This window comes from Varroa jacobsoni, unplaced genomic scaffold (genome assembly GCF_002532875.2).
Source record: "Varroa jacobsoni isolate VJ856 unplaced genomic scaffold, vjacob_1.0 scaffold_623, whole genome shotgun sequence".
Taxonomy (NCBI): domain Eukaryota; kingdom Metazoa; phylum Arthropoda; class Arachnida; order Mesostigmata; family Varroidae; genus Varroa; species Varroa jacobsoni.
This window is the reverse complement of record NW_019213525.1, coordinates 48956-71632: the sequence shown is the minus strand read 5'-3', so window position 1 is coordinate 71632 and position 22677 is coordinate 48956. Positions and strand designations below refer to the sequence as shown.

Sequence of the window (22677 nt, the reverse complement as noted above, 5' to 3'; positions counted from 1 at the left end):
ATAATAATAATAATAATAATAATAATAATAATAATAATAATAATAATAATAATAAGGCACGCCTTTTACTAGTCGTCCGGCGTATTTTCATCATGTGATAAACGTTGTAAAAAGTAGCCCAATATGGGTTCAACGCTATGACTTCCATGATGTGCTCGGGTACGATCTGATCTGAATCGACCGTCCTGTTGATCTTGAGTGATTGGAGCGCTGTTGCTGCCTCACCGACCATGATGTCGGCTGCTATCGCATCTCTCATCTGCTTTGTCTGTTCATGCCACACCACCGCACGAGATTACAGTACCTCTTTCAGGATGATGTACTTGAAAGCTTACGTTTATTGAAAAAATATCTGATCTTATGGGGAATGGCGGATAATATAAATCGCGATTTCTTCTATTTTGCCTGTTATATTTACAGCTTTGTTTAATATACAGAATGGAACGGCTTTGAGTGCGTATAGGCGTGCACTTTATAATATTGAATAAGCTACAATGAAGGTCAACGGAAACACTACTTAAATTTGTTAATAGATAATCGACAGGCAGGATATTCATTATGCCTCCGATGAAAAATTCAACCCAACACTTGGCAGTTAGACACACTCATATAATATATGAACAAAATGTTCCAAGCTAAGTAATAATGCATTGAAGTATTAAGACATAGCAATCCATAATTGCACTTGCACAGAATCTCGTTTTATTTAGGATTTTCAGATAATTTAAACTGGATGCCATTACTTTGTTTCAGTTTCACGGATCTCATTGTGTTTTTGCTTTCGCACCCATCAACACGGCGATTGAATCGGCTCTATTTAGATCAGAAACTGAAGTGGATCAATGAGCCATCTTTGTTGTCAACCGTTCCGGAAGCCGCTTCCCGAACAGATGGAATCTCAATAAATCACCAACGCAGCACAAACATTATGTATTAGCTATGGTTATTTAGAAACTATATTACGGTACGATCAAATGCCCACATAAATGTCAAATCAATGAAGGGGGAACGCACTTTGGAATTGTCTCACAATTAAACTCGTTGAAAGTCTTTACTTTAGAAATTCATTATTATAGAACATAGATACTAGGCGAAACCGACTAATTCTGCAGAGGTGAGATCACCTATTATTACGTATAAATCATACTGAAAGAACGGTTAGATCAATCGCTAGAAGTAAAAGAAAAACAATTGAAACGTTTATATATATTTAATGATAACTCTAAGTGGTGCTTGCGTTCGCAACTGATTTAATACTGGGAAATTACAGTATATTTTGTCACGACGTCTACAAAGTGCCAGAGTTGAGTCTTGTCCTAAGTCTCTAGGTTTTAAGAAAGTCATCCTAATTTATGATATCTTATTTCGTAGAGCTCACCAGGGCATTTATAGCCTGCTAATCGTTTTCAAACGACCTACTTAAAACGCCTCATTATCGCGCTCTCTCTGCTATAAGACAGTCATCACTCCAAGCTGCGAAAGCTCGTTACCAACATCCACAAACTGGCAATATTCAGCACCTCGTCCAATATTAGATTAGGCTTATTCTTTTCATATTAGGTGTTTTTTTTAGCTTCGAATAGTGTTACAAAGCACATTGGGCACAGCAGTATCGAAATGCGCATTTATACCCTAGCGTATTGAATCTGTATAGGTGTATCAAAACATCTTCTTTTACGACAAGCTTCAACACAATTTTAAGTTAAGACAAAGGAAAAATTATTTCCAAATAAACATACCTATAGCATTGGCTTATTTAACGTCATGGCGGGGTCACGAGTCATGTACTTATGAAGCTGACTTCTGGCTGGGGTGAAACATGTATATCATTTTGTATGGCCCGACGACGAATGGCAAAAATAAATGTCTATCTTAACAGTTAAAACTCAGAAGAACTCTTTATATGGTAAAGTGCTGTATGCATATGCCGCAAAAATTTAAATTAGATAGATGATAGCCCCCATGCCTTTATCATAGATAGCTTTATACAGAAGAGTAATTTTTTCTAGTGTAATCATTTGTGATCTTCAAACACCTGACCATTCCACTGGCTGTCAGCCGCAAATATAAATACTCAGCAGTCGTGTGAGGTAAGTTCTGAAGCCGCGAAGCGTTGTCAAATTTTGTCTGACTACAGTAGCGACCAAGTTTTGAGAGGGAACTTGGTTGGCAATCGGCAATCTTTGACAAAAAGATCTAAAATGTTACCACAATTTCTGTGTTCTTAATAATATTATGATGAATGATCTTAACTTTTTTTTTTTTTTTATAGATCTATACTTGCATCGGTAATTTGCTTCGTATCAAGCTAAAGCCTAAAATTACTCTGGTGAAGACTGACAATTATGCTCAGATGGCTATGTAAATATTTATTATACTTTTTACTATTATACTAAATATAGTTTCTATATTTTATCAAATATTCATCAAGTATATCATGCTTCATATATTTAGCATATCTAGTGACCCGCTAAGCCGTAAGATGCGGCTACGCTACCTACACACGTGACCCAATATACAACCTTAGACCTTCCTCATTCTAAGAAAGTTCATCCTTAAAAAGCTATTTTCAGTTTCTCAAACAGAATCTTTTTCCTCGGCTGCTGAGACTACACTCGTGGACGCTTAACTGTACGCAACTCGTCATTTCCTACAACCTAATAAAATCCTACTAGCGAGTACGCACCCCGGAATATCTACTACTGCGTCGAATCTTACGATGATCATGTTAAGACGACGGTCCGCTTGTTGTTATGGGCTACCTCAAGGTCGCCCTACGCTATGGTGAATACCGTCAAGAGTTCCACTCTCGTATAAACATATATGTTGCGTGTTAACTAACGGCATCAACCGTGCTCAAAAAAATGAAGTTACTCGTTAAATACAAGATAGTAGATGTTTCGCAGTACGTCTCTCCTATGTATGTCTTTCCGCAGTACGACAAATTCCTTGAAGTTGTTTATGATGAAAGACGGGATGTCCTTTATTAGATGTTAGAAATGGGTCCCCGTAATAGCTAAGTGGGTTACGTATTTGCGTGCTAATCTTAGGGGGACATTGTGGCCTAGGTTTAAACCCGGGCATAGACAGACTTCCTCTCGTGCTAGATACCAGCCGTCTGATGGAACGCCAAACGGCGATACCGGACGTAAAACTCAAAGCATAGAGACATGTTACAAATGGAAAGATACTACTTGAGATATTTTCGACGGATGCTAGTGATAAAATCTGAGAGAAACGAGATATCTAGTGTGCATCCTACACTACAGCGAAAAAAGTGCTCGTCGTGTATAGATAAAAGGTGATTCAGAAAATGGCGTCGATGCTACACGATTCTAGTATGTTGTCAAAGAAAATCGATTTGAATAGAAAACGCTAAAAACTTCAAGTAACTTTATCGTGTTATTACCTTTAGGGTGTAGGTACGGCACGAAAACTCTTAAGAGAGAGACCTCAAGTTCGGCAGAATTCGAGCTGTGAAGTACATAATGCTGCAGGACTTCATTTTCGCACGCGGTGGCACCCAAAAAAACGCTACTATCCTGTCATTTTAAGCAGATTAGCCTGAATGATACTACAGGACAAAATCACATCGGGCAGATTAAAACACCAACTTATTTCTATTTTTATTCTTCGATTTAGCAGTCCCTAAAGAACTAATCTTTCACTTTTTATCATTGCAAAGCTTTCACTGTTGTTTTGTACTATTAGGATAATCCTATCTTCTCACTAGCATTTGTTATGCTAACTTGCTGAATGAAGGTCTGCCTCCTTCATACAGTCGCAGTGCTATCTCTCCAAATTTGCACTTTGTTTTATTTCCTTTTTTGCCTACGGTTCGAGTTGTGCGATTCATCAAGCAAAAGTATGAATTGCTAGGGTTCTAAATAGCGCCACTTCCACCTATACATCGTATAGATGAGATCACTCTGTCATTCTCAGTAACTACTAGGCTTCGCATCTTATTATATAGACGGTCGAAAATTCGTTTGTTTTCTAATTTTTTTTGGCTATTACCACCGTTAGCGGAATTACCTTCTTGAGTGTGGCACCAACAACCTGCTTCCACCGGAAGACTCAACGGGAATGTGTCTATGAAACGACACTGTAGCCATACGGCAACGCTGAATTTAGAGTTGATGACAGCCGCAGCAATAGTCGCTGCGTATGTTAAACAGATATTCTTATCGACTGTGTTTTTTACGTAATTTGATTTTATAATAATTGAAAACGTATTTCCTGTTTGATCATTAAAAGACAATATATTATAACAAAGTAATTAAGCACTTTTGTAAGCCAATACAGTTCGAACAGGAAAAGAACTCAGTATTTCTGCTATAATATTTTTTCGCCGTAATCGCACTAAATCACAGTAGCCAAATACTTGTAAGCACTTTTCCTAAAGTAGTTCCTATCGATCTCTGACATAATTGCATTATGATCAAAATAAAATATTTCGAAATTCTCTTATTGTAGAAATTTTCGAGAGTCTATTATCAGTTAAATGATTTTTTTCCTCACAGTACAACGTTGCTTTTATTCTAAGATCAAAATTCAAAATGTCGCTCCTTCGTTTCGCTTTTGTGATAATCTTCGTTGTCGTCAACATTGAGGAGGGTGTCACGGCGGTATAAAAACATCACCAAGTACGAATCATTAAATCGAATTACGATCTATTAGATAACTAAAACTTTTTGAATTCATAATTCATGATAGCCAAAACTTTATTCATTTCGCTATCAAATAGGCATATTCATATGCCTTTGCTTATAATAGCAATATTATTATTACTTCAGCATAAAGCCACAGCTTGTTCGAAAAGAACATCATGAAATTGGTAATGAAGTAAGGCCAAGGGATATCGAAAATAAATTTGCACGCTTTTTCTCAGATACTTAGTTATAGTGAATGGTTTCTAGAGCGGCTTTCGGGTACTGTAAACAAAGAAAGGTTGAAGGACCGACAAAGAAAGATTATGTTCGAAAGAGATAAAGTATACTTTTTAAGACAATTTATAAAGATTGCTCTTCGGACAACACGGGCTTGTGTCACTAGTACAAAAAGTGCACATTGCTCATAAATTGGATGTGGTTTTGTTTTAGTGTCTTAGTATTCCTTACGTAGATAATATACGGGGATTAAACACTTTGTTAACTATGAATTGTTGAGACAATGTGATTATAGGCGGAGACTAAAATGCAAGTTATCCTGATCTGATTGGCTGGTGAGGTGACCGAGTTGATACAGAAAGTATGTGTATGGAACTAAGTTGGACCTGGGCCTTTCTGCAGGAGAACTCACCCTAACTACTGTTGATGCCTAAATGTAATTATTATCACCACCGTCTTTATGTTGAAATATAGCATATTGTGAAGTCGAAAAACTAGTTTGCATATATAGAAAACAAGTAAGAAGCTTAATATTAGCGTGTTTTTGATAATGTTACGCATCTCAATAATAATCTTTAATATTACCAAAGCTTTTGGCGCTCCTTGTATATCTATTTATATCGTGCTGAAATTGACCGATACTTGTACATTTATTATTAAAATATCCTTTGATTTTTTAACTGTTGGAAATGCACGAGCCACAATGCCGAGGCACACATGCTCACCATTGAAAAAACAGCTTGGGCCCATTAATAGGCCTAGTGTGAAAATAATAAGTAAACAATAACGTCTATTATTCATACCTCAAAATAGCTAATTACTATCTGATTGGTGAAAACATTTTGATATTCCCTACGGCTTACATGGGAAACTGATTTGCCTGTTAACTGCCTACAAAATAGTTAATTTAGTATTTCTCAGCTGAGATAAGGTTTTTGTACGTATAATCCTTCAGTTGACTCAAAAACTGGGAAAATAATTTTTGGTTTTGATTGAAGGTTTTCTTTTTCAAAAAAAAATATAAACAATAAAACAAATTTAAGGCGCACGTTTCGCTTTAACTCCAAGTTGACTGCACTGAGATCCGTGTTAAACAATTATTGTGCTTATCCAAGGTCCTTGTATGAAGAATTGACCATGCTAAATAACGATTCCTGATCATAATTGCCACGACGTAAAGCATGTGTCGACGATTTTTTCAGTCTCAACGATCCGTCGTGGCAATTTTTTCGCAAAACAATCATCAGGGGGCGGAGGGGGATATATGGGGTGTTGCTGATGGCAACAGCAAGCACTATTACGACAGAGAAATCTGTATGGCTTCATTCGATTTGATACATGTACACATTTCAAAACCCTTTATATAAAAGACATAAATCTATTTTTTCGAGGTTGAAATTCGCCAAACTCAATATAAATATTCACTTTATGCCACGGTAGCTCTACCACTAGGAACTGAGTAAAATTTATTTGTTTTTCACATCAAAATCGGCTTTCTCGATTCCTAGACGTTTTCACACAAACCCTTCATAATTAGCATATATGCCCACTTTATTGGGTTTTGGCGTGAGACAAACTAGTTCGCTAAAATTTTTCTGTCCAATTAAAAATCAATGACAGCCTCTTCAATATATGCCTTTCATGATACGGTAGCCGATATGGACACATTTTACCACGGCCCATATAGCCCCCAGAATAGTTACGCGATACAACTTGGCCCGCTTTGGAGAATGTAAATCTAGAACAAGAGAATTTGCGTTGGAAATAATTAAGTAATCATCACAATTTTTTACGGTCAAACAAACTTTTGTTCTTATTTTACTTAAAGTTAAACAAAAAACATTTCACCGGCTCAAGTAGCCCTTTTTTAAAATTTGATCAAAATGTACAGTAATTCGAATTGCATCGAATGTTTAACCCGCATGAATTTGCTAATTGCTAGATAATAGCCTCTTTAAAGTAAACGTTTTTTTTCGTTTTGATAAAAGCGAAGTGGCTCTCATAGACCCGCCACTCCCTATCCTGTCCGTCAACCTAATTCACGGCATCACACGGCTGTGAAAGTACGTGAATTCCGGTGTGAAGGTCAGCCGCCCTGTTGATGCCGCGGTGCTTTAGCTTACGCTTTAACCCCAACTAGAACATGAAGTCACGACGTAAAAATACGCCGAAACAAGTAGTAAAAAGGAACTTTCTTTTGTGCATTACTTGCTCCAAGCTTAAAAATAATTTTGCCAATGAACGAAAGCTTTTTCGATTTTATAGTTATGACTAATATCTAGGGGCGCACTTACAAGATTTAACTTCATTTATCAAAACAAAATATCCACTGTGCAAACTAGCTGTAAGCAGTAGTATTTACTACGCATCAAGAACATAAATCACTTTGAAAAAGGTTTCAAGATTTTGAGGAGCATTTTATTTTGGTTCGTTAAAAGTCTTTTTTTTTTTTTCTTTAAAGATATCGAGTTAAATCGGTAATCCGTAAAAACAACAACTGGCACTACAGGAAATTCAGTAAAGTTTAGATCAGGACGAATTTATATAATCCATAAATGAGTAAAATTCTTGGGATTGGCAACTACCCACGTAAGTCATTTCAAATGTTGGCGCGGAAAAGGTTGTTTAATGCGCACGCTTCCGAAAGAACTTTAAACGACGAAGCCCCTATAAACAACAATTAGCCACCAGTCTGGCGCCAGTTTTATATTTAGTGATTCTTTATAACGATAAGCGAGTTTCATCGATTTCTTGCCGTTGGGCATCATATATCTGTGAGTTGTGCCAATGTGTTTACCAATATATATGTATCTAGGATATTGAATGCTCTACATAGCTTCTCAGAGAAGAATAAAAATAATGTGAAAGTTTTATGTTGCTGAACGGTTTGCATATGACGCGGTTCTTTAGATGATGTACTCGACAGAAAAATGTGATTTTAGAATAACAAGTCTCATGTTGCAATGCAACTCGGTTTAAGCTGGTAATCTAACCTGCGATAATTCTTGACATATCGGTTAAGACTCATCCCTGCCTACATCACCAGCCATTACATCGTACCCAAAATCAGTTTACTTTGGGAAATCGTATAGTCATAATCGTGCAAAGTACTAATGAAGCATTGTGTGAGTCTAAAATCATCCGGTATTTGATGAATTCTATAGGATCCATGAATCAACTTACAATTTTTATCTACGTTCTATAACATCTTCAGCACTCTACCGAATGAAGCATGCCCAGCTTTTCACTTAAATGTCTGTTTGAATCTATTGTATAAACCAAACCTATGACGTACATACCATTTCAGTTACGATTATCTTACGTGTGATTAATCTTAGTTTGTACTCTAAGATACTGACACTATCTACTGCAATCCTGAGTATCCTAATATAATAGACCCAGCAAAAAATTAAATGATAAACAAAGCAAGTGTTTTAGCAAACAAAAAGTTTGCATCAAGATATTATGCTTTTCAAATGATTCAAATTGCATATTTACGCGCTGCATAAACGTCTATTTTCTATTTTGTGATAAAATATTTTTTCCCTATCTAAATTAGCGATCCCTATTGCAAAAGCCTGGTAAAGTACCAAGATGGCTAACGAGTCACCATGGGTAGAAAAATATCGGCCTGAGAAATTTACGGAAATCGTCGGTAATGAGGAAACCGTAGCACGGCTGGAAGTCTTCTCGCGACAAGGTACGGTTTTCAATTGATTTTTACGTTCAATATTGAAATCAATTACATTTACCTCCTCTGCTTAACCCGCTTATTTTGCAATTTTCAATATGCACAGTAGCAGCTATTTCTAAGGTATTTTAAGCAGCATTTGTCGCAGCAGTAGATTTTGAAAATAATTTATGAGTTGTATGGATACGTTCGCGAACATCAATTGGTCAAGTATTATTATATAACCAAGCCATGGATTTTTGCTGCTAACAAACTGGGAAGTCCGAGCTCGACTTTATATAACAAGCTATATCTAGTTACTAGCGTGCTTGAATGACTATTTAAAATTAATCCAGTTATTTATAGTTAAACGAAATTGGAGTGTATATATGTAGCCTGAGGGTAATACCGTCAAAAATGATCGAGAATAGGTTCTAACCAAACGTAACATATTATCACGAGAATATAAGAATAAATAAATGCAACTTTATCGTTTCAGTTTCAAAATATCCCGAAGGGTCCAGATGGATACAAATCGAAGCTACAATTAGTTTCAGTAGGCGAACATTGACCGGCCGACACTACCCCTTAACTTGAAAATTCGAGTATTTCGCTTCTATGAAGTAGAGACGTTTTTTAAATTGAACATCCAATATAGCCTTCCTATAGCTATACCGCTGTGACGAATCGTCAACTGTGTTTTTTTATTTTCTTACATTGTTATAGGAAATATGCCAAACATTATCCTTTGTGGCCCCCCTGGCGTGGGTAAAACTACAACTATACTTTGCCTGGCACGCTTGCTTCTTGGGAACTCGTTCAAGGATGCCGTGCTCGAACTGAATGCTTCGAACGATCGTGGAATCGATGTTGTTCGAAATAAGATTAAAATGTTTGCTCAAACCAAGGTGCGCGATCTTTTACCTGTTACCAATGGATGCGATCTAAAAATTGATTTACACGAATCGATGCATATACGTCGAAAAAAGAACTTTTGTTATCGGTACTGAACACTATACATCTTATTCCTCCCTACTAGAAAATAGTGGCTTTCGTCAAAGATACTATAGGTTTCGACATTCAGAACTATATTGTTCTACTTAGTTTTAAAACTTGTGCATTCAAGCCTTGGAAATGCATTTGCTTACCGAGCCAGAACTTTTCATCGTATGAGGCTGTGCTCACAGAGTAGGACCCTACGGTATGGGCTTCAAATAATACCTTGTTGGTTTTGTTACTTTTACAATTTTTATATTCTATTGTTAAATATGTAGAACTCCGATTGTTGATAGGAGGCCCATACAGTATATCACGTTTTTTGCGATCTAACAAAAGTAACTGGTATTTATTTTTTGATTGGTGTGGTAAAAAAATAAGGTTACATTACCACGGGGTCGACATAAGATTATCATTCTCGACGAGGCCGATTCCATGACAGAGGGCGCTCAGCAGGCATTAAGACGCACAATGGAAAATTATTCTAAAACGACCCGTTTCGCATTAGCTTGCAACACGTCAGATAAGATTATCGAACCCATTCAGAGTCGTTGCGCTGTTGTTCGATTTGGAAAACTTAACGACGCTCAGATTCTTGCTAAGGTGATCGATGTGTGCAGAAAGGTTCGTGGCAAAAATATTTAGCACCGCACATTACTCGCCTTTTTTTAAGTGAACACACAAACCGATTAATGTTGATCACGACTATAAATCGCATAAAATAATCATAACCTTATCATACAATCGCCAACGTAATTCGATTTAACTAGGAGTGATATTTTATAAAAGATCCTACAAGCTGTCAACAATTATAATTAGTTTAGCATCATTGCTTGAAGCAATACTCAACGCCAGCATCGAACGTAGAATTCGAAACGTTCGCTTAGTTGTTATTATTATTATTATTATTATTTGTCATAAATATTTCTTTCAACTCGCAATACTCCTATAATCATACCTACGATGCGCTGAACTGCAATCGACACTTAATGGTACTTGAGACAGTCTATAGGACACAAGCTTTTAGGAAACAGATTCGTCTTTCTTTTCAAATTTTTGTTTCTATTTTTTTTTATCTAATTGGATTTAGAACTGTATTAGAAATCGTCAATCGGCATATATGCTTACTATGGTGACATCCTTCCACAGGAAAATATTTCGTACACCGAAGACGGCCTGGAGGCAATCGTCTATACGGCCCAAGGCGATATGCGCCAAGCAATTGGTAACCTTCAGTCAACACATGTTGGCTTCGGGCACGTCAATGCAAAAAATGTCTTCAAAGTGTGCGATGAACCCCATCCGCTCATTATCAAAGAGATAATCGAGTTTTGCTCAAAGGTAGGCGTGCTTGAAGATATCTAAGGCCCTTCTAGTACCTATTTTTTCATGGTCGTTAAAAGGAGAGCCAAGACTGAATCGTTCATGAGTGCTGAGGTACGTAACAGAAACGATAAAAGCTGTGTAAAGTGTATCAAAGAAGGCCATGTCTGATAAAAGGACAGGTGAAGTGTGAAAAATGTACTTTTGAGTAACCTAATCGTTAGCTAGATAATTTTACAAATTTAATTTTTGTTAGGAATCGACCTTTGCAATCTGAGCTACTTAAATTTTGAATCATAAAGGAGCCTTGAACTGTTAAGGTATTTCAATACATTATGCATTCGTTACACATTAATGCGTAAAACGACTGGAGCTTAGAACTCCCTACTTTGACCCGAACAGGTATTACCATACCGGAGGTACCTTCCAACGCTTTTAAACAAATATGCATTTTCACTAATTAAGTGGTTAACGAATCGTTTCAGGGCGATATCGACGAAGCATACACTCGGATGAAAACCCTTTACTCCTTAGGCTATGCAGCAGAAGATATCATATCTAACATGTTCCGCGTGACAAAATCTCACCAAGGATTAGCCGAATTTGTTAAGCTGGAGTTTGTTAAGCAAATCGGCCTAACTCACATGACTATCCTACAGGGGTTAGGATCGTTGCTACAGCTTTCTTCGCTTCTAGCTAATCTTTGCCTTATTGTTCAGGATAAAAAGCCGACGATAGTCTTAGTGTAAATAATGTTGTAATACGAGCATGTAATTTTCAAATCATCAACCAAGGAGTTTGTCCATTTCACAAAGTGGCTAAATGGGTATCAGTTACGCCGTTCGGTTGTAAATGTAACTTTTGTTATTTTAATGTGCTGCACACCTGTCATGAATTCAATTTGGAACAATTTATGGCGAATTTATTGGGGATTATAGGAGCCAATTCAAGCCTTGTTTTTTCTCGTAGTAAGGTTAACTTACTCGGATTCAATGATCCGAATACGCCCCAATATATATATATATATATATATATATTCTTTGGATAGTCTTTGGATTAACGAGCGTTAAATTACTTTTCGAATCGTCTGCGACGGTAATTCTAGCATAACGTAATTAATCCAAAGACTTAAACACAGACACATGAAAATTGTCCGTATATATGCATTTACATATTAAAATGTAAATAAATATGTTCAAAGGAAAACGCAGATGACTATCGTGTTAATGAAAACGATGGCTGGTATTATTTATTTATATATGCATTGGTGTGTATGGGGTGAACATGCTGGATGTTACTTTTCTATATTTTTCGGCATACGTAATTGTTGCATCTTTCTCTTTTAATTTATACTTCTTAGCTATAGTAATTAGTAATATATGATGAGAGACAATGTACATAGAAGAGCATGGTAGAATATTGAGGTGGCCGAGAATAGGATGTGGGCCTCTTAACTTGAGTTTTCGCACGGGTTTTTTCGCGCGTCCCACACGCCCTCTAAGAATGTGTGCTCTTGGGTCTTGGTGTGTCCAAAACAACCAATCGCATCCTCCCACATATTCTGATCTCCGCCTTTCATTTCCTTTCGTCCTTCTCCATATTGTATAATGTCAACTATTAACCTTTCCCAGTGCTGCATATAAGCCTCACTTTGACAGGGCAGAAATAAAACGCTTCTTATGAATACTTTCGAACTGATTTCTGTTTTTTCCATGTGGCAAAAAGGCAACGCCACTGGTAGCTAGTCTGCTGGTTTCTACTGTGATGCGACAAATAGAAGGAAATAAGTGGCTACGAACTTTATACCAAATTATGCTTACGGCATTGTTATTCCAGCTCAAACAAAAAAAAATACGATGAATTTTCAAAACGAGAACCGCTGATCAATGCTACTTCCTACAACCCCTAATGCTTTAAACATTTTAATCCCATCCAATTTACGATTGTTGTCCTGGCCTGACGTATACTGCCAGTACGCCAGGGCCGCAATTAGAATTGACGGCGGTGATACTTGTCCGGCTCAAAATACGATGTTACCACAACGCGATTGCTGAATTTTCGGCCGGTGAGCGCTTGTTGTGCTTTTTGGCAGTCGGCAATCGAGTTGAACTCGACGAACACTTTGCCAAGCCCATTGACATCGACTCCGTCAATGGGCCGAGGAATTTCGATACTTTTCACGTGACCGTATTTACTGCATTCCTCCTGTATGTCTTCGAGTATATCCTCATATTCCTCTTCATCGCGAAGTTCATCCGGTGTCACAAGATTCATTAGGCAGAGCACTTCGGTGGCTGGACCGGAGGAACCAGGTACGCCGGACGCCATTCCCGGTACTTGAATTTGTACCGGTGCGGCCATCGACGAGTTTTTGGCACCGACCGATGCTCGTTGAACAATCAGCTTCTTTTCGCCAAGCTGCATGCCGTTCAAGCCAGCGATTGCCTCGTCTGTGATCGCTGCATCGGCGTATTCGCAGAACGCGTATCCCTTTGATAGGCCTTTAAATACGGTGATAACGATTAATATGGGTGGTACATACTTAAAGAAATAGAGATTAAACTAAATCAGCCCTGACCAACGTGCATTCAACTCTGGATATCGATTTGGTGAAACTGGTGAGCTTATTCGATCCTTAGACTTCTACATATATACGATTATAAAACGAAAACAAATTTTCTCCCTTTTCAACACAAGATGAACAAGTTTAAGGGCAGCCAAAGAATGAAATCGAATTACCGTCACTTGTTTACATACCGCTGGCTGTATCTTTGACAAGATTGAACGCCTTAAGTTGTCCGAAAGACATCAGCAATTCGCGAACCTGATCCTCATTTAGGTAATTTGGAAGTCCACCGATGAATACCTTGTGTGGCGAATCCTGCACTACAGTGGACACCACGCCAGGTATAACGGAGCCAGGCTGCTCCGACATTCCTGGCATCGGTTGATAATCGTGCGGACGACGGATCTTCAAAGATTGACCCTATATCAATAAAAAAAAATTTAAGTGATTCACTTTGAGCAAGCGATTTCCTTCATATCGCTCCATTTGCTGTTTTTAAGTTAATATTTTTTCTCAGTGAACATGCAGTGTCGAGGAAGTAGAATGTTTGCTCTTTCGTCAAACCTGTTTCGTCGTTTGGGTCAAACTTTTTGGACTTGGCTAACCCAATATAATTCAAGAATATTACGTAATATATAGTGAGTTCAAGTCGGTTTTTATAGAACGTAGTATGCCAAATCTCAGTAACGCTACAATGCAGTATATCGTTTCAGCTGAAAAGACTTGGTCCCATCACAAAGCTTTCGTTTGAAGAAAGTAATATTCATGGCTAAGTGGACTTCCCATATATCTTTACCCAATATGAGTTGGATAGCTAATATATATGTAGAGTGGCGACAGCCACGTGACCCGTGTAATTTTCATTATAAACGAAACTCAATATATACAGGACGCTATAGATTTTGATATTCCAAAGACGTCATTGTGAATTTGTGCTCCCATTACCTTGAAATTAATTCCGTCGAATGACATAGCCGCAGTCGTCTCATCGATTGAACGGAACTCAAGGAAAGCAAAGTTCTTATCCATGTTAATCTGGCACGCCAGTACCGGGTTGCCTTGGGCCTGCGCGAAGGCGCAGGCGTGCATCTGCACATTGAAATAATCAATCATCTCCTGTTCAGTGCATCCAAACGGAATGTTGCCGACGTACAATCGTCGTGCCTGTCGAGTGATCGTACTGCCCACAACCGGTTGGGATGGCTGATGATCTGTAGTGATAGGCGGTGCCAATAGCGTGGCCGGGATCTGTCCGGACGCTTGCATCGCTTTGTACTGCAGCGGAGTGATGTGCTCAAAGCCAGGTGCTGGCACGTCCCAGTAAAGTGATGGCTTTTTTCGACGCAGCTTCCCACAGGCGCCGCCGCCTTGGGCTCCGCGACGCCCGCGTGAATCTGATCGCGAGCGTCGGCGTTCCCGGGAGCGGTCGCGGCCGCGATCCCGTGACCTTGAACGGCGCCGTCCTGAAGAAATCATAAAGAAAGGAGAACGTGTCGAAAAGAGAGGTGAACCATTAATGAATAAACCAGTAAAAGCAACAAAATTATTACGCATTTAGATCTCATACAATATCAATAGAAAAAAATGCTCTAAATTCTTAATAGGTTTACATTCGAAGCTCTAGCATCCAAAACAAAAAAAAAATCCAAAATAGTTAAGCTATAACTACTGAGTAAGAAAGCGAGTAAAAATAATCATCGAACATTTGCAAATTTTTTCCTTTGAAAAATAAACCGTAGGCAACCATCCAGTAACTAATAAAGGCACGTTGTTAACGAATATAGTAACCTAGTCTATAGGTCAATGTTTCGCTAGAGTCAAAAACTCTACGACCAGTAAAAGAGAGAAAATAACTAGCTTTTAAAGTTGTTGTTGTTTCTTGCAAAACTCTCAACGCTTAAATCTACCATTTATTAGTAAACATGCGAGCGGGGTAATTAAGTTGCATTTGAGGGCCACTGTGCCTTTGCTCAACAAAAATCGGTAACTTTTTAGCAAAATGTTAGATTGCGGTCCTGCTAGAGGAGCATGTTCAGTTATTTTGAAAAACGAGTACATTTGTTATATTGTTTTACTGACTACAATTGGCACTACGTGGCATTCCAATGTACGTATCCAACTGGTGAGCACCAGCAAACGCCGACGCTTTTGAGCTATAGTAGGTGCAGCGACAGTGACTGCTTAGGTTCTCACTTGACTTTTGTTGTTGTCGTAGTTATGAATTGCTTAATAAGGAATGCAGGTAGCAACTGATTGTCATGTTCATCAATAGCTGGGGCTACGTTGACCCTTAAAAGCCCATTCGAGGCACCGCTATGAATTGAAGAACTGAATCTTGACTGTATTTTCTAAGGCTTTGGCTCAGGTATGGCATAACGCAATGTATCTTAAGAATGTTACAACAAAATACTGCACTTACTTGATTTTTTTTGTAAATTTACAATTTGGCCTTTTTAAGAAACACTAATATATAATTATTAAAAAAAGAACAACGATTGGAATATATAGTAGAAAATGTTAACATCGATTTCGTTTAAGGCAGTTTCGTATTTCAGCTGTTTCGTTAGAAATGGATCGATGATGAAATCCATGATAAAGTAGAAAAACAATTCGCCTACGTCCGTGTAACTGGTTTAATTCAGGAAGTACGCTGTAAAAGTTACTGTACAATCGAACAATCAACAAACATTCTTAGAGTTTACATTGTCGTACGATGCATATCCCACGCCCATACGTGGACATGAGAGTTGATGTTCATATTTCAGTATCGCCTCTGTTCGCCGTCGTATTTACTCGATACACAACGCGCCAGCTGCCCGGCGAAATGTTGAGACAAACGGTCTGCAATACTTCATAGGAGGCCGATAAAAATCTATGATACTTCTAGATTCTGCCGCGTCTGAATCCAACAACCAGTCAGTCAGTCAGTCACGGGCGTTCTGCAGCGCATCGAGCGCAATTCGATTGTCGATTGTGTGTGTTCCCTTTCGTGAGCTGTGTAAGACCAGTCGAATGATCGGCGGCGCGAAACCGACGACATTTTGCGAATACTTACTGTCCCTATCTCGGTCTCTGTCTTCGCCCATGGTGTCAAATGAAGTTTCGCTGCTCTTCGCACAAACACAGACGTTAGGTTGCCGATATTCGACAAGAATGCCAGCCGCTTTACACGAGCAGCGAACACCGCCGACCGATCACCATCAATAACACAACACTACAACCAGCACGAAAACCACTCTGTGACGACACTGGATCCTAACGACAGCCTCACAACAGCCAGCCAGCCGCACTGGCGAACCAAGACGCGGACGAACTCCGATAGTTGTTCGGCGCTGTCTCTGGTATCGTCTGCTGAAGCAACAAATACCGCACCGCGCAATCGGTCACCGATTTCGGTTTCCGATTGTATACAAGCTCGTGCCACAAATGGCAACCATATGCAGGGACTGAATCGATGGAAGTTCATCAGCGAAGAGGAGAAAGAGCAGCATATGGGAAATAGACAAACAGATATATGGAGCAGCTGCATAACTTGGCACAGTAAGCGAATTTGTGTGGAGATGTTTATTTTCACCTGGTAGTTGGGAGAAATATTTTTGTTTGAAAAAGCAGTTATTTCGTTGACGGAAAATAAAGTACCGATATTGATTTTTGAGCCGACTGCTGATAATCGAGAAATGCGTCCTGATTTAATATGAACAAGAGACTTTATGCATTTCTAGTGAAATACTACGAAAAGATAGATAAACCATACGATGGATACTTAACCATCATGCAATACGTATGCTCAATATTGACATGTCCAAGTGAGCTACGGAGAGTAATTTTACCGCTCGCATGTCGGAGCATTCTCGACCTTTCACGAGGACTTAGCCCTCGTAAAAAAAAGTTATGAAAAATAAATAACGAACGAATAAACGAATAAAATGTTGAGTACCACAAATGATTCAGAATGATAAAACTGTGGTACTATTGGGTCGCTCCCGTGCAGACGACGCATGGATCCATACTTGGAGAGCCGCGTGCTTTTCGCGCTACGGAAGGAACGATACTTTGTGCGGTTTATTGTAGCTCAAACTATCAGTCGTTGTGTGCCACGACCGCGATTAAAAGTGCATCATCTATCTTTGAATCCCGCTGTGCTCTGCAATTATCCTTGTCCTTTTTTCGGCCTGCATAGTGAACCGTAGCGATGTTCGGTGTCGGCCAAATGCCTATCGTGGTGTTGAAACCTAACACGAAACGCGATTCAGGCCGAAGGGTTCAGCTCGATAATATCAAGGCGGCCAAAGCGGTCGCAGACATTATCAGGACCTGTCTCGGTCCTCGTGCTATGCTTAAAATGGTCATTAACCCCATAGGAGGTTAGTTACAATCAACTGTAAACATGCGACCTGTCAATCACTTGTGTCTCAGTCCCTTACACTATAGAATAAACGTCATATCTCTATGCCATAAAATATACTTGCCGCGCCGCTGCTCAGTAGCCCTAAAAGTAACTTTCGAGAGAAATCTATAGCAAGAACCCTGTGACATAGTAACGGCATTACAACAACACAAAATAAGGGTTTATAGGGAAGCAACATTATGCATTCTAAGTAACGAAATGGCTTTATTTTTTATATTTACACCTAGTTAGAAAAAGACTGAGACAGAAACATATTAATACGAAATCCCACGCAGACATTTTAGTAATTGCATGATCCAGTTGCCTGCAAGCGTGGGAGTAGAAACAATGGTATTAGATGCATTGGCTGACAGTTGCTGGACACATTGAGACGTTATATTCTTCGTCGCTGTAATTTGTCTTGTAGAAATTAGAAATTTTGGTTTAATTATTATACTAGAAGCTTAAAAGTTTTCAACCTTTCTGCACAAAACCTTTAACTCTGCTCTCAGTCCCCCACAAAAGATCGATTATCACAAGCGTCTGCCTGAATTTTTCTAAGTCGAAAGCTGAGCCTCTTCACATTCTCATAGGAAACACATTTTAAACGGGCCTGATACAATACATCAAATAATATACAGGGACCAAATATGAAATGAACTATACTTAGAAGCTATAAAAGCTATTTGTTCTTTTTGCCCACCTTTACCCTTCGAGATAGGTGTAAGAACGTATACTGAATAGCCTTAAGAGTGATAAATTCTGGTTTTTGAATTTTAAAAACAAGCTATATTCAATCTTACGAAAGAATTTTCAACTATTCGAAACATTTGCATTAAACCGAATATTTAGAAATAGACACTCCATGGCTTGTGAACTTTAACTCTACGTCAGTAACGTGTTTGCAGAATGATATGATAACATTTCAACCTATCGTTTCAAAGAATCAGTTATCTTGAAGTCTAATGTAGATTAAGGAAAACGTGTGGTGAAGCCTTATTGTTTAAATTATTATGATGTTTATAGCTTAAACACCATCGTTAGATTTCCTATTCATTTCAGGTATCGTCATGACAAATGATGGTAACGCCATCCTTCGAGATATTCAGGTGCAGCATCCAGCTGCGAAATCCATGATTGAAATTTCTCGGACTCAGGACGAAGAAGTGGGTGATGGAACGACTTCAGTGATCGTTCTTGCGGGTGAATTGCTAGCCAGTGCCATTCCATTCCTCGACCAGAATATGCATCCCACAGTCATCATTGGTGGGTACAGACAAGCGCTCGAGGATGCTGTCGATATCCTCAAGAATAAAGTAGCCAAGTCGGTGGACATCGAAAATACGGAAAAGATGACCGAAGTGATCAACTCCTGTATTGGCACAAAGTTTCTGTCAAAGTGGAATAGTCAGGCCTGTGAGATGGCTCTCAAGGCTGTTAAGACCGTTTGTATCGATAAGCATGGCTCGAAGGACATTGACATCAAGACTTATGTTAAGGTATATTCAAATCGATCGCTATTGAATACCTAAATTTAAGGTGGCAGAAGTATGTTATATATGGATGGTAATAACGTACTAGGTTATTTTATAGAGATATAATGGGCAAATGTAAGGATTACGTTTGTTTTTCAGTGGTCTAGAATTTAGACAAAAGTACAGCTTACATGTATTTAATGCGTTTAGCGTAACAGTTTTTCCATGGCATTAATTAGCTACCCTATTTTCTTTGATTAAGCCATTACATATACAATTATTAGTTACATTCTGTAGAATATTAACTATTTCAAGTACGAATGCGATACTTTTTCCTGTTTGTCACTTCAAAAGTGCTGTGGTAACATAGGTACTTCTTAAAGTAAAGAATTACGCACTTCGTTTTGCGCTGGAGCCAACCCTCCCGAAGTAATGTTTTGACTGTAGTACCGGTCTTAAAAATGAATTACTTAGATTTGCCTTCTGATTGTACCAACGTCAGGTAATGAAGCATGTTTCGGATTGACTCGTTGTTACAGGTAGAAAAGGTACCTGGAGGATCGATTGAAGAATCTGAGGTCCTGGACGGTATCATGCTTAACAAGGACGTAGTTCACCCTCGTATGAGGCGATTCATTGAGAAGCCACGTATTGTGTTGTTAGACTGTAATCTTGAGTACAAGAAAGGTGAATCACAGACTAACATTGAAATTTCAAATGAAACTGATTTTACAAAGATTTTCGAGATCGAAGAAAAGTATATCCAGCAGATGTGCGCCGATATCATCGCCTTGAAACCGGATCTTCTTATAACTGAAAAAGGTAACATTTTATGGTTGGTTAAGTGATAAGAAGTAGCAAAACTTGTTAACTTGTTTGGTTGTATTTTGCAAACTTCAGATTGTCTTTTTTATTAAGAAACCTCAAACATGACTACAGATGCAGGTATTTTTTTGTAACACAGTCATGTATACGAACACGTTCATCATTTTTACATTTTAATTCGAATAAGTTCGATAAAGTTTGCTATTAATACAATTTAAACTCTATATTTTAGGTGTTTCCGAATTGGCCCAGCACTTCCTGATGCAGGCAAACATTTCAGTGATTCGACGCGTACGTAAAACGGACAACAACCGAATTGCCCGAGTATGCGGTGCCACAATCTGCAATCGCACCGACGAGCTGAAGCCTGAGGATGTTGGAACACGCTGTGGGCTTTTCAAAGTGAAGAAGATTGGTGACGAATATTTCTGCTTCCTTACTGAGTGTGTCGAGCCCAAGGCTTGCACGGTCCTATTACGTGGTGCCAGCAAGGATATTCTGAACGAGATAGAACGCAACCTTCAGGTACTTCTACAAAGCAGCCGTCGTTATATGAGAAACCGCTCATGAGAAACCGGGTTGCCCACACATTCTAACATGATCTTCATCACCGATCTAAACAAGTTCTACAGCTAAACTAATGGTTTTTACTATATATAAATTGAGCCGGTTCGATTGTATTACGTTACATCAATGCTGTATACAATACGTATTAATTTATAACATTTTATTATTAAACATATTTCCTTCAATTATATAGGGTGCTTTGTTTGTTCGACAGGATGCGCTTGCGGTGGCCCGTAACATCATTCTTGATCCTAAAATTGTCTGTGGAGGCGGTGCTGTTGAAATGGCCGTTGGGTACGAGCTGCAACAGCGTGCCAAAGTTCTTTCCGGCGTAAGTCAGTGGCCATACAGGGCTGTTGCGAAGGCACTTGAAGTTATTCCTGCGACTTTAATCCAGAACTGCGGAGGAAATCCGATCAGGACGTTGACAAAGCTGCGGGCCAAGCATGCCACTGGCGATCATGGGTTCGCTATCAATGGAGAAACCGGCGAAGTTGTTACAACTGATGAGCTCAGGGTAGGGAGCATTGTCTCTTAAAATTTCTGTATTTTCTGGTTCAGCAGCTCTTAGTGACAATTAATGACAATTTCGGGAACATCTTCATGTCGTCGAGCACCTTGAGATAAACTGTTGACTATAAAGAGTGATTTTAGAAACATGCCAACCTGATCTGAAGGTATTCATCCGTTGTGTAATTATTCGTTACATATTCGATATTGTCGTTAAAGAATGTGCAGTGTTCAAAGTTAGACAAAGAATTATTTCTATCAACGATTAGCACAGTCTCTCGTTTTATGTTTTTTCAATCGTACTTTCAGGTCGTGGAGCCGTTAGCTGTTAAACTGCAGGCCTACAAGACTGCAATCGAGACGGCTATTCTCCTTTTGCGAATCGATGATATTGTCAGTGGAAGCAAAAAAGCTACAACCCTTGAGGGAGGAGAACCCGCGCCTAAACAAATGACTGAAGAGTCGGTTAAAGAGTGAATAAATCGAGGCTTAAATTGAGTTGAGTCGAGCAAGTCTTTAACTTGCAGACTCGGAGAAAGATTGACTGACTGCATCAGAAATGAAATCGTTAGCGCCAACAACCTATTTTTCTCAATGGCTATATTTATTAAAAATAATAAGCTGCATACCTTTATGCTTACTCGTGTTTTCAATTCATTGAGCTTAGCGTGTTGAGGTATGCCTTGACGATAAACCGTTTAAAATGAGACTAATTTTGACATATTGGGTTTCGTTAATAGCATAGGATACATTCTATTTATTAGGTCAGTCAACATGAATATCGCTTAGAAATGGGTTAACATGGGTTAGAAAGCGCATTTCTCGTGCGATCCCCATTTTTTTTTTTTTATAAAAATTAATCTCGTAGTAAGTGTTCACAATGCATGCTAAAATGTGGTCTATGTTATTTTAAGTTCGCTTGCTTTACGAGTCATAGTTTCCGTATAATAAATTGACGAAGCTGTTTAAGAAGTGAATCCCAAGACTAGCGTTAGCATACCCATTCGGAAGACGTGAAACAGCCATCATCAGCAATAGAGACCTAATAACGACGAAAACTGGTAAATGTTCTTGCTTTTAGTCTATCTTATATATCTAAGAAATTAGCTTGCATCGAGCGGTTTAATTGTGTGATCTGGTCTGCGTCAACTGACCAAATTTGCGAGCTGTTTTCACCGCCTAACTTTTAATTCAAAAATAGAATTATCAACATGAACAGAATATGGTATGCTGCAATTATTAAAAATATACTTCTGCGTAATGACCCAGCAATTTAATATTTTCAACTTTTATTTTAAAATAAAAAATACTATCCTGTGTGGGGTAGTTGATATAAGCGTGACGCTGGGACGAATCCTTTGGAATTTATAGATAGAACTGCTATAGAATATATTTTGAATTTAGACTAATGTGAAAGAGAAATAGCTTATAAATTGTCACCCAGGATAACGGATAAATAAAAAAATGAA

The 22677-nt window shown here is 38.6% G+C and overlaps 4 protein-coding genes and 1 long non-coding RNA gene across 8 annotated transcripts in view; 3 read left to right on the top strand and 2 right to left on the bottom strand.

The window, feature by feature from the left end:
- The window catches only part of LOC111262042 (uncharacterized), a 12034-nt gene extending 10149 nt beyond the window's left edge, over positions 1-1885 (top strand). The window contains exon 12 of the mRNA XM_022836013.2: positions 754-1885. Within this exon, the coding sequence (XP_022691748.1) occupies positions 754-937 (184 nt within the window). The 3' untranslated portion in view covers positions 938-1885. The remainder of the gene's footprint in view (positions 1-753) is intronic.
- LOC111262043 (uncharacterized) overlaps positions 1-4220 on the bottom strand; it is a 6689-nt gene extending 2469 nt beyond the window's left edge. The window contains exons 1-2 of one of the 2 annotated variants that reach the window (XR_002681342.2): positions 4036-4220; positions 3410-3574 (exon numbers count right to left, since the gene is read on the bottom strand). This is a non-coding gene — a long non-coding RNA (uncharacterized LOC111262043). Of the gene's footprint in view, positions 1-3409 lie in introns of both variants that reach the window. The other variant, XR_002681341.2, reaches the window with a different exon arrangement.
- A 768-nt stretch (positions 4221-4988) lies between these two features.
- Positions 4989-12114, top strand: RfC4 (replication factor C subunit RfC4). Of its 3 annotated transcripts, none has more exons than XM_086968924.1 (6): positions 4989-5325; positions 8449-8589; positions 9286-9467; positions 9937-10179; positions 10705-10896; positions 11364-12114. In XM_086968924.1, the coding sequence occupies exons 2-6, from the start codon at positions 8484-8486 to the stop codon at positions 11625-11627; spliced, it is 987 nt and encodes a 328-aa protein (XP_086825050.1). In that variant the 5' UTR covers positions 4989-5325; positions 8449-8483; the 3' UTR covers positions 11628-12114. The 3 variants fall into 3 exon arrangements, with proteins under 3 accessions (XP_086825050.1, XP_022691744.1, XP_086825051.1); XM_022836009.2 differs by lacking the exon at positions 4989-5325 and adding an exon at positions 7550-7663; XM_086968925.1 differs by lacking the exon at positions 4989-5325 and adding an exon at positions 7781-8014.
- U2af50 (U2 small nuclear riboprotein auxiliary factor 50) lies at positions 12095-17090 on the bottom strand. The gene is made up of 4 exons (XM_022836007.2): positions 16500-17090; positions 14390-14907; positions 13636-13864; positions 12095-13379 (listed from the first exon to the last, which is right to left on the bottom strand). Exons 1-4 carry the CDS (start codon positions 16528-16530, stop codon positions 12868-12870), a joined length of 1290 nt encoding a protein of 429 aa, XP_022691742.1. The 5' UTR covers positions 16531-17090; the 3' UTR covers positions 12095-12867.
- Positions 17091-17442: 352 nt separating this feature from the next.
- Positions 17443-21842, top strand: CCT3 (chaperonin containing TCP1 subunit 3). The gene is made up of 6 exons (XM_022836006.2): positions 17443-17808; positions 18894-19330; positions 19846-20128; positions 20364-20656; positions 20913-21215; positions 21518-21842. Exons 1-6 carry the CDS (start codon positions 17637-17639, stop codon positions 21683-21685), a joined length of 1656 nt encoding a protein of 551 aa, XP_022691741.1. The 5' UTR covers positions 17443-17636; the 3' UTR covers positions 21686-21842.
- The last annotated feature ends 835 nt before the right edge of the window (positions 21843-22677 follow it).